Below are 18,372 nucleotides of genomic sequence, written 5' to 3'. Positions count from 1 at the left end.
CTGACTTAGGTGGCTGAATGATATTTTACTATTTTATGGGACATTTTGATGCCCTGAAGTAAAGTTAAATAATAATAATTATGCAAGAAATAATAATTGATTGTGTGTTCACATTGCAGGTTTTACTGAACGACAAGGGTGAAATGACTATACTGGATCTTGGATTGATTGCAGGCAATAAGAGAAATTATCTCCAGATACGAGATAAAGATGGACAGCAACCTATATCTATTCCAACAGATAGTCAGGTAAGATTAGTGTTAGTCAGAATAATAACATTAAATTTATTACATATGTATACCAGGGATTACTTGCACCAGTGCACACGCATACTAGTGGTATTTCCACCGCAGTGCAGTACTGAAAACATTGCATACATATATGTAAATTATATGCAAATTGATATGTGATTATTGCATACATATATGTGAATTATATGCAAATTAGTATGTGATTATTGCATACCTGTATGTAAATTATATGCAAATTAGTATGTGATTATTGCATACATGTATGTAAATGATATGCAAATTAGTATGCGATTGTCCATTGACTGTACATAAAAGTGTGTGATCACACAGTATGATTTGCATAGAAATTTGCTGTTTCGGATAAACACATGTAATAATAACAGAACCCCATCTTGTGTGAGTTCTAGTGTGGGTACTCGGGGGTATTTGTACTCATGCATGCTCTCAGTAGCAATATCTATGACACTTCAAAAGGGTTTCCAATATGTCAAGAAGGCTTACATATACCAGTTTTTTCCATGCAGATGACCAGTGTCTGTCAACATGGGACTATTCAGTGTCTGTGTATGTCTAGTACTACAGTATTAGTACCAGAGTCTGAAAGGTCCAGTTGTTGGTCCACTTTATATAACCACTCACTACCCACAGAGCAGATTTCTTTAACGGAAAACAATGACCAAATCTTTCAGGCTAATAGTATCATGGCTACAACCTATCAAACAGGCAGCTGGTGATGCCAGGTTCAATCACAATGTCTGTTTTATTTGCACTGACATGATATATGTCTGTTTACACTGACATACATACGGTTGTTTGTTTGTTTGCACTGACATATGGTTGTATGTTTGTTTGTGTTTGTATTAGGATGTAAGTAGTGAACCTACAACCAGTCTGATAGGGGGCGCTACAGCAACCAGTTTAGAATCATCAGCCACTTACAATACCAGCCCACCTGAGTATTCCTATTCATCCTACTCTGCAGTGTTTAAACAAGATACTGGTAAGTGTGTGTGTGTTGAAATGTCTTTAACTGGTATTGTATTGTGTCTACCTGTCTGTTCAAGATACTGGTAAGTGTGTGTGTGTATTGAAATGTCTTTAACTGGTACCGTATTGTGTCTACCTGTCTGTTAATGTGATTGGTAAGTGTGTGTGTTGAAATGTCTTTCACTGGTACCGTATTGTGTCTACCTGTCTGTTAATGTGACTGGTAAGTGTGTGTGTATTGAAATGTCTTTAACTGGTACCGTATTGTGTCTACCTGTCTGTTAATGTGACTGGTAAGTGTGTGTGTGTATTGAAATGTCTTTAACTGGTACCGTATTGTGTCTACCTGTCTGTTAATGTGACTGGTAAGTGTGTGTGTATTGAAATGTCTTTAACTGGTACCGTATTGTGTCTACCTGTCTGTTAATGTGACTGGTAAGTGTGTGTGTGTATTGAAATGTCTTTAACTGGTACCGTATTGTGTCTACCTGTCTGTTAATGTGACTGGTAAGTGTGTGTGTATTGAAATGTCTTTAACTGGTACCATATTGTGTCTACCTGTCTGTTAATGTGACTGGTAAGTGTGTGTGTATTGAAATGTCTTTAACTGGTACCATATTGTGTCTACCTGTCTGTTAATGTGACTGGTAAGTATGTGTGTATTGAAATGTCTTTAACTGGTACCATATTGTGTCTACCTGTCTGTTAATGTGACTGGTAAGTGTGTGTATTGAAATGTCTTTAACTGGTACCATATTGTGTCTACCTGTCTGTTAATGTGACTGGTAAGTGTGTGTGTATTGAAATGTCTTTAACTGGTACCATATTGTGTCTACCTGTCTGTTAATGTGACTGGTAAGTGTGTGTGTATTGAAATGTCTTTAACTGGTACCATATTGTGTCTACCTGTCTGTTAATGTGACTGGTAAGTGTGTGTGTATTGAAATGTCTTTAACTGGTACCGTATTGTGTCTACCTGTCTGTTAATGTGACTGGTAAGTGTGTGTGTGTGTTGAAATGTTTTTTTTACTGGTACCGTATTGTGTCTACCTGTCTGTTAATGTGACTGGTAAGTGTGTGTGTGTATTGAAATGTTTTTAACTGGTACCGTATTGTGTCTACCTGTCTGTTAATGTGACTGGTAAGTGTGTGTGTGTATTGAAATGTCTTTAACTGGTACCGTATTGTGTCTACCTGTCTGTTAAAGTGTACATGCAAAGGTACATACTTTTTTTCGTAATTATGTTTATTTTGCCATAAAAATAAATGAAATTGCATTCATACCTCTAAATATTGCGCGCATTGGCAAGAAAGTCGCAAAAATACTTGCCCCCTTAATCCCCTGTGCTTCGACTAACTTCGGCACCGCAACCAGCTCACGAAAGGTGTCGAGGTCCCACGTGTTACAAAAGTCTTCTAAGCCTTTGTGTAATGTTTACTTATGAATTACTAATTACGCTTGCATTATAGTATTATCTGTAACTGTACATATTGTGGTGTACCAGTTTAGTCTTCCGACAACAATGGTTCCTTGGTGTTTTGTCGGCAGCACCCGCAGTGAAACATCACCCTACACATATTTCCGAGTGATATAACTGAGTGGGTAATAATGGGTGAAGGCAGTTGAAATCACGTAAAAACTGGACAGTGACGCCATACAGTGAAAGTCGATAAATGTTACTGGGGCCGGGGTTCTCCACGCCACCGGTGTAGCCATGATCAAAGCGAAAAAAGGAAGACAAATAAAATAATTTGAAATGATGTTTTCAAGAAAGCAAGTTAGCTTCATAAAATATTTTCATTACGATAGCATTTGTTTTTAAACAATGCGTAGTCCGATTGTATGTTTTGATTTCCATGTTGCTGGGAGTCGATCGTTTTCATTGTGATACATCACATACATCGTCGGAATCATATCAAAGTAAAAAGACGCAACGCTCATTATAATGTTGCTAATTTTGTTTCCATTGTTTTGTCTACATGAACAATTACCGTGTCATGCCAATCACATGTCAAAAGTGGATGGACACAGCAAAGCACAGTCAGCACTAAGCTTCACGCTCTCAGGTCAAATAACTTCCACAACGTAAGACATGTCTATCCATAAAAAACTCAAACAAAAATGGTCGGAGACAATACACAATACACCACAGTACGGCCGGCTTCAGTTAACATGGGCCGTGCTTTGAAAGAAGATGAAACCACTTCATGTCACTGTGTGGATGGTAATGAACGCAGTAAAAATGAAATAAAGTACGTGTACACATAGCTTTCAAGAGGGACGGTTATCCAACAAAACGTTCTGCTCTAACGAATTTGTGGGTCTACTTTCGCGAAGATTTTGAATGGTCATAGATTGAATGTACTGTTACAACACGCTACATTTGAACAACTTGAGAGAATATTATGGGGAACTCTTGAAGCCATTCTCATTCTCTGTATGTTTGATGGGTATGGAAATATTACATAATTTTCGTTTCGATTACATTGTCTGCAGGAGCTGTTTTCCACCCATTGAATAGTTATGTCAACAAAGGACGCTGATAACAGCATCACTTTATGTAAACAACACGGCTTCCCTAGGACATACTCATTCACTACCAGAGGAACTATCGTTACTGCTAGCGGTCGGTTCGAATGAATTTGGCTAAATCACACCATCAGATGTTAATGCTGGAGTGTATTGCTCTACGCTTGAGGAATCTGATCAATATTCAACGTCGGGTTCTGGCGAAAACGGGTTTTGAAGTTGACCTTCTGGTTCGACCATAATGGCTTTGCATGTAAAGATACACTGACGAATGCGTTTGTGTTCCCGAAGTGACGTCATAAAGTTCCAAATCCTGTCCTATCCATATGCAAATGAGAGGTACTTACCTGAAGGTGCTCTGTGGCTGAGCCAAGCGTGCCTCATTTTTCGTGCAATTTCTCGTGTTAGAATTATATTGTACTATTACAAACCCGATTTCCTTTATTTTTATGGCAAAATAAACATAATTACGAAAAAAAGTATGTACCTTTGCATGTACACTTTAATGTGACTGGTAAGTGTGTGTGGTATTGAAATGTCTTTCATTGGTACATATTGTGTCTACCTGTCTGTTAATGTATATATTATGTGTCTCACTCTAGCATAGTTGTTTTTTTGACTAAACTGAATTCTAGAATACTGACAAGTATAAAATATATTCATCCTATTACCTGTCATTGATTATCAGCTTTGGGGTCAATTCACACAAGCTCAATAAACAAACTTCGTTCATTTAGGGAGGGAGGGAGGGAGGGGTCTGGCATTAATGCGATTGCTGAACTTCATTTTCGCACTTCTAACCGCCACAAATTTAGAAAATGTTCACGTTGATTGATTGATTGAGTGATTGGATTATTGATATATCGATTGATTGGTTCCTTGATTGATTAGATAATTGATGTATTGATTGATTGATTGATTGGATTATTGACATATTGATTGATGTATTGATTAATTGATTAATTGATTGATTGATTGAATGGATTATTGATGTATTGATTGATTGATTGATTGGATTATTGACATATTGATTGATTGATTGATTGAATGGATTATTGATGTATTGATTGATTGATTTATTGCAGGATTTGTTGGTTTAGTGAACCAAGCCATGACATGCTACTTAAACAGTTTACTACAAAGTCTGTATATGACACCAGAGTTTAGAAATGCTTTGTACAGGTATGTATTACCCAATGTAGAGTTTAGAAATGCTTTGTACAGGTATGTATTAGACAATGTAGAGTTTAGAAACGCTTTGTACAGGTATGTATTAGACAATGTAGAGTTTAGAAACGCTTTGTACAGGTATGTATTAGACAATGTAGAGTTTAGCAATGGTTTGTACAGGTATGTATTAGCCAATGTAGAGTTTAGCAATGGTTTGTACAGGTATGTATTAGCCAATGTAGAGTTTAGCAATGGTTTGTACAGGTATGTATTAGCCAATGTAGAGTTTAGAAATGCTTTGTACATGTATGTATTAGCCAAGTAGAGTTTAGAAATGCTTTATACAGGTATGTATTACCCAATGTAGAGTTTAGAAACGATTTGTACAGGTATGTATTAGCCAATGTAGAGTTTAGAAATGCTTTGTACAGGTATGTATTAGCCAAGTAGAGTTTAAAAAGGCATAACATCATTACATTACAGAATTCACTTGCACAGTACAAGGTGATCTGTATAAGGCACTTGTAGTTGCGAATTACCAGAGTCCGTGTAAGGTATATTTTAGGTACTTGTAAGTTGTAGTTGCACAGTACACGGTGGTCTGTATAAGGCTTATTTTAGTTACTTGCAGTTGCAAAGTACCAGGGTCCGTTTAAGGCTTATTATGCCACTATCTAATCCAATCAATTTATTTCAGGGCAGTAAGGCCACAGATACTACTTTGGGCAGTATTTGTATCGTAAAACACATCTAATGGCAGTTGTTTTGCAATAAAGAGGTGTCATAACTTGTTCCATTTTGACCACGCCCACTATAACTCACTTGTAATGTATTAGATAATTACCTATATACATAATATCAAAGGCTAACAGTACTGCTGGTATACCATATGCTTTAGTTTCTACCTATAAAATGTCAACTTATTTTTAGATTGATTTGCCGTAACAATGAATGCTGATATATATATAATGTATTCATACATAATTTGTATTGGAAATGTAAGAATTATGTCAAGGGAAGGATACCGCTGAATTCACGTCATTTGATAAAAAATTTAGGTGTTTTAATGAGACAAAATGTGATGGTTTTATTCACTTTCAGTTACAGGACTCAAAATTAACAGTAGTCCCATGTCCACAGACTACCAATTCATGTCATGGGGCTACCATAATTTGCAGTGGTACTAGCTCGCTCAGACTACCACTGATTATGTGATGATTTAAAGGATGGAAGATTTACAGACATAAAATATTTTTATAACACACATATTTCCAATAAAGGAACTCTGTTTTCAGTTCAGGAATATGGGACTATCGGTCACCATCCTTGGACTACCAATTTCTGAAATTGATAGCCCACTGAGAGTACGTACCAAAGCAAAAAGTAAATTTCAAACCCTGAGTTATCAGTACATAATTGGCACCAATCAGAACTTAGGTGGAAGTGACATATAAGACTTGCATGACAAATTTCATTACATAGACGATGTTAACAGCCCTTACTATGACAATGACAATAATAATAGAATAATAGTAATCTGTATACGTCCAAATAAATTCGGAAATTTGTTGAATAGTCACTACAAGAGCAGTGCCCTATTGTTGAAGAAGCAGGAGAAAACCGGAGTACCCGGGGAAAACCTGCGTTGTTTGGCAGATTCAAACTAAGCATCACCCTTCTTACATACAGACCTGGTTAAATTTTAAATCAAACTCAGCCCACACCAGGCGGGTTCAAACCCAGACTACTGCAGAGGTAAGAGGCGTACGAGCTAATTGCTCGACCACCAACAACCCCATATGTTTAAGTGAAGTTGCCTCACCAGGCACATAAGTCACTTCTGCTTATTTTGGGATCAATGTTAACTCTGTACATAAACAACGCCTGACGCCATATTCCTGAAGAATACCTGATGACTCGGGTCAAAAGCTAAGGATTTATCCAAGTATTTTGGTGCAGTACAAAGTTTTACTTTATTTGTAAACACACTTTATACTTGTTTCAAATTGTAGGTGGGTGTTTGATGGGAATGGTGGATTTGGTGAAGACACAAAGAGCATCCCGTATCAATTACAGAGACTATTTGTACAGATGCAAACTAGTGACAAAAAATCTGTAGAAACAACAGACGTGACAAGAAGCTTTGGATGGGATAGTACAGAAGGTAATATGATGTACAGTATTTGGTTTAATATATACCAGTATGTTGTTGTTATTGTTGTTGTTGTTGTTGTTGTTGTTGTTGTTCTATTCATCAGTAAAGTTAGTTTACTTAATTTTATATCTGTTCAGTGTACCTTTGATATCATACCTGTTATGTTCTACATCTCTCTGCTTCTGTTTGTTTCTGTTTCTGTTTGTCTCTGCCTCTCTCTCTCTCTCTCTCTCTCTCTCTCTCTCTCTCTCTCTCTCTGTCTGTCTCTGTCTGTCTGTCACTCACTATCTCTCTCTTGCTGTCTCTCTCTGTCTCTGTCTTTCTCATTGCTTCACTGGCTCTTTATCTAGATCTGTTCTGTTTTGCCAACTGTCTGACACTACATAATGTATGTATGCCTGTCTCTCAGTCACCTGCCTCTCTCCCTCCATCCATTCCTCCCTCCCTCCCACGCTTGCCCTCTCCTCTCCCCTTCCCCTCTCTCCCCCAGGTTGAGTCTTCCTTCTCCTTTCTTTCTTTTGTTATCAAAACTTTACCCCATATGTTTTGGATAGTGTACATGTAATGATAAAAGTAACCAATCACTTTCTATTTGTTAAATGTACTTAGCCTGGCAGCAGCATGATGTACAGGAACTATGTCGTGTTATGTTTGATGCATTGGAGACAAAGTTTAAAGACACAGAACAGGCTGACTTGATAAATCAATTATACCAGGGGAAGATGAATGACTATGTCAAATGCTTGGAAGTAAGTGTTAATTGAAGTGTTCTACTGGGGTATGTTGTGTTGTGATTTGGTGTATGGTTTAGTTTGGTGTGGTGTGGTGTGCTGTGTGGTGTGTGGTGTGGTGTGCTGTGGTGTGGTGTGCTGTGGTGTGGTGTGGTGTAGTGTGCTGTGCTGTGGTGTGGTGTGGTGTGCTGTGTTGTGTTGTGTAGTGTGGTGGGGTGTGTTGTGTTGTGTCGTATTGTATTGTGTTGTATGGTGTGGTGTGTGGTGTGGTGTGTTGTGGTATTGTGTGGTGTGATGTGATGTGGTGTTATGTTATGTTATGTAGCATTTCGAAGAAGGACTATGCAAAATGTTTTTAATTAAATTATAAAAATGTGTATCAGTGTTGTGCAGAATAGGTTGCAGTTTTGTAGTAAGAATGCCTACAATACTTTGTATGCTATATTCTGAACGTTCACTTTGCAGCCCATTTTTCAAACTTAACATTATACATTTGATGAATTGGCAGTGTATTAGTTTGAACCACTATGTCTCCTGGTGTCATAATTTCATACATAGTTGTTTTCTCTATGTGATATACATTTGTTTATGTCTTTATTACAGTGTGGGTATGAAAGTGCTAGGACTGATTCTTTCCTGGACATCCCATTAACTATCAGACCATTTGGATCTAACCAATCATATGGAAGTCTGGTAAGTTGTACAGTAATGCTGTGTAGACAGGATACGACATCAGTGGGGAGGGGGGAAATAGGAGGGGGAGGGGACAAACAGACAGACACACAAATGTGCATACATGCACACAAATTTGCACACAAATACACACACATGCACACACCCCACACACACAAACACAAATGCACACACATGCATGCGCACCCATGCATACACACACACCCACACACACGCCCATCCCACATATGCACACGTGCATGCGCGCGCGCACACACACACACACACACACACACACACACACACACACACACACACACACACACACACACACACACACACACACACAGGTCATAATATGAATGTTCCAATGTTGAGTTTTCAATCAAAAATGTAACTGCATGCACATACCTATAACTAGTGTTAAAAAAACAACTTATAATACATGTAATTGTTCCGGAATCCAACAGACGGAGAATGTGTCAATGACAGTCAATTGTCTCAGTTTAGTTCATAGATGAATTAGTCTAAGATTAATCTAGTATCTCTTTCTCTTTCTCTTCTATTCAGGAAAAAGCTCTTCATGCCTTTGTCCAACCTGAAACTCTAGAGGGCAGCAATCAGGTTAGTCTGTGTGTTTGTTTGGTAATTACCCTCACCCTAGCTTAATAATGTATAGTCAAATATAATATTGATTTCAAATTAAAAGAAAAACTGTGTGTAGTTAATGACCCAGCTATGTGCTAAACTAATATTTCCTCATATTTGTTCCTTAGTATGATAAGAAATTTTAGTTTGTACTGTACAGGGTTCTTCTCGTATTTATCAACACCATGCAACCTGGGGCGTGTTCGATTTGCACAATCATGATCATGATTTATCAATCACAATCATGATTTTGCGTTTGATAAATACCAATCACAATCATGATTGGTAATCATAGTAATCATGCCCCAAACCATGATTGACGTGATTACAAGATGGCGGACAACGTAATCATAGGGGAATCGCGCGCCCTTGGCTGACGGCAAGTTAGAAATGACGGAAAACATTATGTACATATTTTGTGTTCGGTCTGATTGGTAATTTGTTATCATTGGAATCATTTTGAGGATGTAAAATCATTTAATTTATCGGAAATATGTGAAACTTTAACAAAATGTTTACATGTAAGTAATCATGATCGTGATTGAGTGTTTTGTTTACAACCTCGTTTCGAAAAATGACGTCAGATTAATCACAATCATGTTTGGGCAAATCGAATGCGCCCCAGCACTCAGATATCTAACCACAACAATAATATTGTTCATATTATTACATATTATGTATCTGATCAGTGCCAGATCAATTATACACTTGATAATTGCCCACAGGGGTCATTTTTTACAGCTGAAACTGGGTCGGTATGGTATTTCCCTGATTGGCTGCAACATTCTCTTACACAAACACAGACAATATTATATTATATGTAGATGTGTTGCACACAGTTTGAATGTAGAAACAGACAAGCAATCATATTGGTTATCAATCAATCAATCAATAAATCAATCAATCAATCAATCAATTGTATTGTTAGTTTGGCATTATAATATGTTTATCTTGTTGTTTTAAAAAAAAATATTTACAGTACTTTTGTGAGAAGTGTAACAAGAAGTGCGATGCCCACAAAGGTTTAAAGTTCCTCAAGTTTCCATATCTACTGACGTTACAACTAAAACGGTTTGACTTTGACTACAGTACTATGCACAGAATTAAACTTAATGACCAGTAAGTACTCTTTACTTTCCGTGTCTTGTACGTTCATTTCAATGTTCTTTTGTATCACTATGATTAAAAAGAAAAGCCAAACTCACACAAATTATGCATGATATACAAACCTTAGGAAAGAGTGGATTTGGGTTATTGGGATTATTATGTATATATTACAGTTGCCATTTGTGGTAAATAATCGAAATTTAATTTGTATCAGGGGGAGAGGAGTGTTTGTGCTGCAGAACTAATATTTGTTGCAATGTGAATATGTGGAGTCATGATGGGTGAATGGTTAATATGACCGGCTTGGAATCTACAGGTTGCTGGTTCGAGTCCTGTCGCTGCCTGCTGTTTGTTTCTGAGTGGCTAAAGTCCTTTGGCAAGATTTGAACCACAATTGTGCCTCAGTCAACCCAGCTGTATAATTGGGGACCTGGTAGGATGTAGGTTGCAATGTAAAGGTGTAATCCTATGCGCTTAAATGGCTGCAATGGATTGTTTGCGCCCCGGGGAGTTGAGGAAGACTAAAGGGCCGTTGTGCCGTTCTGATCCGAGCCAGGGGTAATAATTGTAAAGCGATTTAAGCACAGAGTGGGAAAAGTGCTATATAAAAACTAACCTCATTATTATTATTATTATTATAATTATTATTATTTGGGTTGGAAATTACAACAATTTTAATTTCTTTAATTTCCAGAATGACATTTCCTGAGATATTGGATCTAAGTCAGTTTATCACAGAAGATCATCAGGTAAGAAGATAGAAATATGATATGTAAACACACTTACTGCTAAAAATAATTATTGTAGAAAGTCATCACAGCTGTATGATGTTTTCTCTGTCCTTCCCAACACTGATTTACATAAGTTTTAGTGCAGAGATGCATAAATTAAATCATTGCATCTCACTTTGGTTTGAGTGTGACTTACATGTACATGCAAGGCTTGAAATTAACAGTAGTCCCGTGTCCACGGACTACCAATTCTTGTCATGGGCTACCATATGGTAATTTGCAGCTAGTAGCCCACTCAGGCTACCACTGATTATGTGATGAGGAGTTATGGACATGAAATTATTTTAATAACACACATACTTCCAATAGTCTGAGAGGAAATCTGTTTTCAGTTCAGGAATATAGGACTACTGGTCACAATCCTTGGGCTACCACTTTCTGAAAATTGGTAGCCGACTAGTACTACCAATGAAAAAAGTTAATTTCAACCTCTGCATGATTATGAACTTAACTTGACTTGGCTGATTTTGGTAAATAGCATAGCAAATAGCAGTGAGATTGACATGTGCTTATCATGTGATACATGTATTGTTTGGGACGGAGGAGGTAGTGAAACATGTTTTGCTTGCTTTTTTATTAGGGGAGGGGGTAAAAAGTGAATTTGGATGTCTGACTCTGGTAGGTTATATAGTACCTACTGTTTCTATATGTCTATGAATTTTGTCAATCAACCAGGTATGAAGTTAACCCTTTCATGACGAGAGACAAGTTTTTTAATAATATGGGGACCCAACTTACATGAATATTTTTCATAATTACAATAATATTACTTTATTAGGAAGTAACATTCCTTTAATTCCAGTCTAAAATGAAGTTGATATTTGCCAAAAACTTACATAAAACAAGAATTTTGTCCAAATAATGTTGGCGGGAATGTTTTCAGTATTGAAGGGGTTAATAATAAAGTAATTACAATGTATCTATCGGACTTAGTGTTGTTTTGAATGGTAACAGTTTCTCGTCCTATCCTGGACACATCTTCAGACTGTTTCTATAGTAACACCGCTGACTTTTTTTTTCAGTTGATCCTTTTTGTTGATATTTTGGTCTTATTATTCTTGTGTTTCTCCAAAATTCAGCAATTATAAATTGTACATTTTCTTTCTCAATCCTTTCAGAACAAATCTGATGCTGAAAGCAATACTGACAGTGGTGCTGAGAATGAAGACAGTTGCCATAGCAACAATAGCAGTGACTGTCAGGAGGATGGAGTTGATGAAGGGATTGATATAGAGCAGTCTGCCAGTGGAGAAACTAATCACCAACCAACAAACCAGGCAGCACCAGCAAAGGTTTGTACAGTAAACCATTTTATGTTGCTTCGTTGTAAAGCTGTCAAGAACTTTTTATACCAAAATAAGTAAATTTTAAGAAATGTTTATTTTCCTTCTATACTATGTATATCCCCAAGGTACACACAGACAAGACAGGAAGTAGAGTGCCACCATGGCAAATTTTTGAAAGGCCCATTACTTATAATACTAGATTTTTACAATAACTGAAACAGTGTAGGTTCTAAATTGTGTCTGAATTTCAGTAAAGTCGGTTGTGCTGCAATGCCATTGTCACTATTTTTTATCTGTATACACAGCTAAATCATGTGTTTTTGTTTCAATAGGCTGAGTGTACGTATGAGTTATTCTCCATAATGGTACATTCTGGAAGTGCTGCTGGTGGCCATTATTATGCATACATCAAGTAAGGGTCTTATCATATTAGATTAAGGAAGTTTTTGTATATAAATGAACACGTTTACATATTCTCCATGTTGATAAAAATTCTACATGATTAATTTGCTTATTTGCATATTGTTAAAAACATTCAGCGACAAATATTTTCTCATATTTATGCATATGCATAAATACACTATTAAAATGATTTACATATTAATGAACACATTTGAATATTCTCTTCTCGATACATATAAATATTTCTACCTGATGAATTCACTTATTTGCATATTAATGAACACATTTACATATTCTCCATGTAGATAAAGATTTATGCATGATTAATTTGCTTATTTGCATATTGATGAACTCATTTAAATATTTTTTCCTACTTCATGCATATGCATATTTCTACATGACTATTGAACTTTTTTTGCATATTAATGAACACATTTGAATATTCTCTTCCCCATACAAAATCTTTCTACCTGATTAATTCACTTATTTGCATATTAATAAACATATTAAAAAAAATTCTCCTTCTACGTGCAGATCATTTACGGATGGACAATGGTATTGTTTCAATGATCAACACGTCAGTCCGATAACGCAAGACGATATCAGAAAGACATATGGGGGCGCTGTTGGTAGTCATAGGGGATATTATCTAAGTGCCTACTCTAGTTCTACCAATGCCTATATGTTGTTGTATAGACAGGTCAAATCGGACAAGAACAAAGGTAGTACGATACAGCAACATCCCCATAGGATAATGGAACATCCCATCGTCTTTTAGTAAAGTGATTACATAACCACTTTTATGTTTCACCTTCTATGTTTTTGGCATTGCAAAGGTAATGTGATACAGCAAGTCTTGAAGTATGAAACAGATTTGACTTTTATCAATTCAGGTTTCTTCAATTAAAAAACTGTATCGAAGTGGTTATATAATCACGTTGCTAAAAGTCAATGGGATGTTCCATTATCCTGTAGGGGTGTTTTCATGTCTGAAGTGTGTTTCTCTCACTGCATTTGTATGTCAGACGTTGGATTTCAGTTGTGTATATTGCCATTGGCAGTATTTTATATAAATATTTCCACTCGAGTAAAAATGTTGTAAACTCACCTTGTGCCTTTTTAATAGGCCATTGCAGACTGCAAACAGGAAATTGAGAATAGAGCGCCCTCGCTCAAATTGGGGGTATCATCACCTCATAGTACCATTTCTTAAGAGATTTATTCTTTGTATTCTGCAGAAGTGTAAATCAGGGCTGTTTTTTGTATTGTTCAGACATCACGGAAAGCAGCAGTGCTCTATGAATAACAAAGTAACCTATACCATGTATACCCCCAAGGTACACACAGACAGGAAGTAGCGCACCACCACGGCAAGTTTTGGAAAGGCCTATTAAAGAATATAAAATGACCATATTACATCATTGACTGTTTGTTTTCCACTACAGCTTTCATGGAAGAGAGTGACTTCCCTCCTCACATTAAGAATTTAGTCAAACAGTTCAAGCAACAAGAAGAGGAAGAGAGAAGACAGAGAGAAATTGATCGCAATACTTGTAAAGTAAGAACAAGAGTGTTTTTCTGATACAAAAATGACCATGACCTCCGAGTTCAAGAATTTGAAAGTGATACAATCTCTAGCACATCATAGGCGGAAGTCAAACATAGTATAAGTGTCTAGTACTCTGTTCTTTGGGATTCACTTCCTGGTGACCTTGACTATCAAGGTCAAATATCAAAGTGAAACAATCTCATGCATATCATTCAAATGATGGAACACTGGAGTATGGTATAAGTGTCTAGTACTCTGTTCTTTGGGATTCACTTCCTGGTGACCTTGACTATCAAGGTCAAATGACAAAGTTATAATTCAATTCTTCATCTTGAATTTTTTTTGTGACCTAACTCAAAACAATATGCTAAACTATATCAAGACTGTACAAGTGTAGACATATAACTTTAATAACTGGATGTGTCTTAACCCTTTCATTCCTAGAGACGACATTGGAATAAATAGAAACTTGATTGTAAGAACATTTTCTAAAATTTAAGAATATTACTTCATTGGGAAGTAATATTTCTTGAATTCTGGTCTAAAATAAAGTTGATCTTTTTCCAAAAATTACAGAGAAACAAGAATTTTTGTTCAAAAATTTTGGCGGGAAAGTTTCTAGTCCTGAAAGGGTTAAAGTTACTGTCAATTTTGATTATTTTTCAGATCAAACTGTTTGGCTTTCATCCAGTCAGAAACAGGATGCTAGAGAAGAGACTTGAAGTCCATCGAGATAAAACTCTCCAGGAAGCAACTGAGATAGCTTACAGGGTGAGTTGATGATATAGCTTTGGTATATTTGTACATACGCCACTAAGATATTTTTGCATGCTCCTTATTTAGAGATAGTGTGTCATATTCCATATTTGGACATGTTTCATTCCATATTTGGACATAGTGTATCATATTCCATATTTGGACATGATGTTTCATTTCATATTTGGACATAGTGTATCATATTCCATATTTGGACATGTTTCATTCCATATTTGGACGTAGTGTATCATTCCATATTTGGACATGCTCAATTCCATGTTTGGACATATACCGTTTTTGCATAATTTGGACATGTTGCATTCCTTATTTGGACCTAGTGTACTGTATTCCATATGTGGACATGATGTGCCATTTCACATTTAGACAGTGGTTCATATTCCATATTTGTACATAGTGTACCATATTCCATATTTGGTCATAGTCTGCCACATTCCATATTTGGACAGAGTGTACCATATTCCATATTTGGTCATAGTCTGCCACATTCCATATTTGGACAGAGTGTACCATATTCCATATTTGGACATGTTCCATTCCATATTTGGCCACCGTGTATCATATTTCACAACCTTATTGTATTAGAAGATGATATATGGCTATTGTGCAGGAAACTATTGGGAAGCTGTCTACTTGCCCCTTGTACAGTTGTATGACATAAGATAACTGATCATTTATCTTTGTCTTCAATTTAAAGTTACTGGATCTGGATGATGTTTTACCATTGGAGCAATGTCGGTTGGTAAAATATGATGAATTCCATGATTCATTAGAGAAATCCTATGAAGGAGAAGAGCAGACATGTATAGGAACATTACTCGGTGGTGTCAAATCATCATATTCCTTTGATTTACTGATGGAGACAAGAAGACCCGAACAAACATTCCAAGTCTACAAACCGGGAGGTAAGGTGGTACAAAACAAATTATCTCATACCCAGTATTGCTTCCAATGCAATTTGCCACTTGCCATATTTGGGCAAGGTGTGCCAAGGCGTGATATGGGAATTGTTGCCCGGGTTTGATACATATGCTCTCCATTTAATTGCTTTGGAAGCAATACTGGGTATATAATAATTCATGTGCATCAAACCCAGGCAATAATTCCTATATCACGCCTTGGCATCAATATCTGTTCGCTCACTGATCTGGCTTTACTATCAAGGTTCACAAAACTCATACCAAGGCTGGAGAGGGAGAGGTTTTATCATATACCTGTATAAAACTGACATGAAAACATCATTTCAAACTCATTACAAATTTGTTTCATAGTTTATATAAATTTTCCTGTTCATAGGTGTGACAGTGAAAGTGTTTGAGGTTGATATTGCAGCTGATGTAATTCTCCCACCTATAACTGTGAGGGCGTACCAACTCCAAAGTGTACAGAAGTTTAAACAACTATTATGTGAGGTAAGAGTAAGTCCTGTGTTTTATTTGCAGTTTACTATCTCTGGAGAGATTAACCTTTAAGATGCCATAGACTTTTCATGTAAAAGACTCCCTAGGCCATAGACTTTTCATGTACAAGACTCCCTAGGCCAAGGACTTTTTCCACTACAGAGGAGAATCTTTCGTACTCTACAATTATCAACTTTAACTTGAAAGGAATAAAAAAAATCATACAACCAATCCTATTTTCTCCTTATTCACCCATTATATATATATATATTGTGAAATGAATATAAATTTACTCAGATATTAGGTGAAGAGGTGAAAATTGGGCTTATGCAAATGAGTAAACTTGTCTGCATATATGCAGATGTGGCCTGGGAACCTGACAGGGACTGTCTGCATATATGGCATTGTAATGGTTAAGAATCCTGTCCCTTGGACAGGACGTAAAATGGAGGTCCCGTGTATCGGAGTGCGATACCCAATGCACGTTAGATTATAATCTATGCTTTTCGTAAAGAGTAGTGTGAAAACCCAATGTAGTGTTTTTAAACCAGTTTATGACTATTATTCTGAAATTGATTTTAAATTCCTTGTCGTCGTACATTTTTATTTTTTATTTTTTTGTGTGTGTTATTCTAAGCAGCAGCGAACCAATTTGATTTGCCATTTGGGAGATCTCTTTGTCATTTATTCCTGAAGTGGCTATTGTTCGCAATTGCACAACATATACAAAAAAGAAAAAAAAGAAGAAGTGTTTACTGTTAAAAGTGTCAAAGTCAAACTTAGATTTGTGCCATAACTTTGTAATACAATAAATGACATTGGGGCTACATGTATATATATGAAGGTTTATTTCTGATGGTTTCTTTATTTTTTTTAATTTAACAGGTTACTGGTAAAACTAAAGGTACCATGCGAGTTGTACTTGAAAGATATTACAATGATCTCAGGCTTCTGACATCAACAGATAAAACTCTCAAAGATGAAGGTTTCTTTAGGAGTAACAAGGTAAGTAAAGTTGAAATATGAACTCTGCCTTCCACGTGAGTGTTCGGGTACTTTCACAAGCATTTAATATGTTGTATCATCAGAAAGACAAAAGATTGGTTAGTTTGGCCACTTTGAGTGCTATACAAATCAATACGCCATGTTAAAGTTATCAGAAAAACAAAAGATTGTATAGTTTGACCACTGGGGGTGCTGTTCAGTAGTAGCTTTTTGGACCAGAAGTGAGGGCTCTTATTATAACCTTGTTTGAAAAAGTTATCATTTCTAAGTGTTCCACAACAAAAATTTGGCCACAATTGTCTTAGATTGTTATTTTTAGAAGCTCATTATTTTAGCTGAATTCTGTTGACTGTTTCAAGTACAACATTCCTCTTGTTTCCTCATCTTGGAATATCCATCTGTCTCTGTCTGTCTGTCTGTTTGTGCATCTCTGTTGATCTGTCTATATCGTGCTTCTATTGACTTAACCTCCAACTGTCTGTGAAGTGTGAATTTGCAACATATTTCTGATATTATTGTGGATTTTATTTTACATTTTAGGTATTCATAGAATGTGGAGATGAAGATGATGTACATTTACCATTCTTAAAATCCAGATTATTTGAATTAATTGATAGATATGCACACACCATACGGGTTTATGTATCACTACCAGCACCTCCACAAGGTAAGAGACAGAGGGTGATCAGAGAGAAAGAGAGAGAGAGAGAGAGAGAGAGAGAGAGAGAGAGAGAGAGAGAGAGAGAGAGAGGGAGAGAGGGAGGGAGGGAGGGAGGGAGAGGGAGGGAGGGAGGGAGGGAGGGAGAGTGTGAGAGGGAGAGTGTGAGAGGGAGGGAGAGAACAAGAGAGGGAGAGTGTGGGAGGGAGGGAGAGAACAAGGGAGGGAGAGAGAAAGAGAGATGCAGAGAGAGAGG

The 18,372-nt window shown here is 36.6% G+C and overlaps 2 protein-coding genes across 2 annotated transcripts in view; one reads left to right on the top strand and one right to left on the bottom strand.

Moving 5' to 3' along the window:
- The window catches only part of LOC144452852 (large ribosomal subunit protein uL1-like), a 418,633-nt gene that overhangs the window by 9,991 nt on the left and 390,270 nt on the right, over window positions 1-18,372 (bottom strand). The gene's annotated exons all lie outside the window — the stretch shown is intronic.
- LOC144452850 (ubiquitin carboxyl-terminal hydrolase 47-like) overlaps window positions 1-18,372 on the top strand; it is a 35,745-nt gene that overhangs the window by 4,727 nt on the left and 12,646 nt on the right. Inside the window, exons 3-20 of the mRNA XM_078144034.1 lie at window positions 120-248; window positions 1,116-1,251; window positions 4,854-4,950; window positions 6,951-7,102; window positions 7,703-7,842; window positions 8,428-8,517; window positions 9,067-9,120; window positions 10,124-10,263; window positions 10,946-11,000; window positions 12,161-12,319; window positions 12,667-12,740; window positions 13,265-13,452; window positions 14,176-14,288; window positions 14,946-15,050; window positions 15,751-15,958; window positions 16,350-16,465; window positions 17,339-17,458; window positions 17,999-18,125. Of these exons, the coding sequence (XP_078000160.1) occupies window positions 120-248; window positions 1,116-1,251; window positions 4,854-4,950; window positions 6,951-7,102; window positions 7,703-7,842; window positions 8,428-8,517; window positions 9,067-9,120; window positions 10,124-10,263; window positions 10,946-11,000; window positions 12,161-12,319; window positions 12,667-12,740; window positions 13,265-13,452; window positions 14,176-14,288; window positions 14,946-15,050; window positions 15,751-15,958; window positions 16,350-16,465; window positions 17,339-17,458; window positions 17,999-18,125 (2,203 nt within the window). The remainder of the gene's footprint in view (window positions 1-119; window positions 249-1,115; window positions 1,252-4,853; window positions 4,951-6,950; window positions 7,103-7,702; window positions 7,843-8,427; window positions 8,518-9,066; window positions 9,121-10,123; window positions 10,264-10,945; window positions 11,001-12,160; window positions 12,320-12,666; window positions 12,741-13,264; window positions 13,453-14,175; window positions 14,289-14,945; window positions 15,051-15,750; window positions 15,959-16,349; window positions 16,466-17,338; window positions 17,459-17,998; window positions 18,126-18,372) is intronic.

Source organism: Glandiceps talaboti, chromosome 23 (genome assembly GCF_964340395.1).
Source record: "Glandiceps talaboti chromosome 23, keGlaTala1.1, whole genome shotgun sequence".
Classification (NCBI taxonomy): domain Eukaryota; kingdom Metazoa; phylum Hemichordata; class Enteropneusta; family Spengelidae; genus Glandiceps; species Glandiceps talaboti.
The sequence above is the reverse complement of the archived record's forward strand: the minus strand, read 5'-3'. Positions and strand labels throughout refer to the sequence as shown.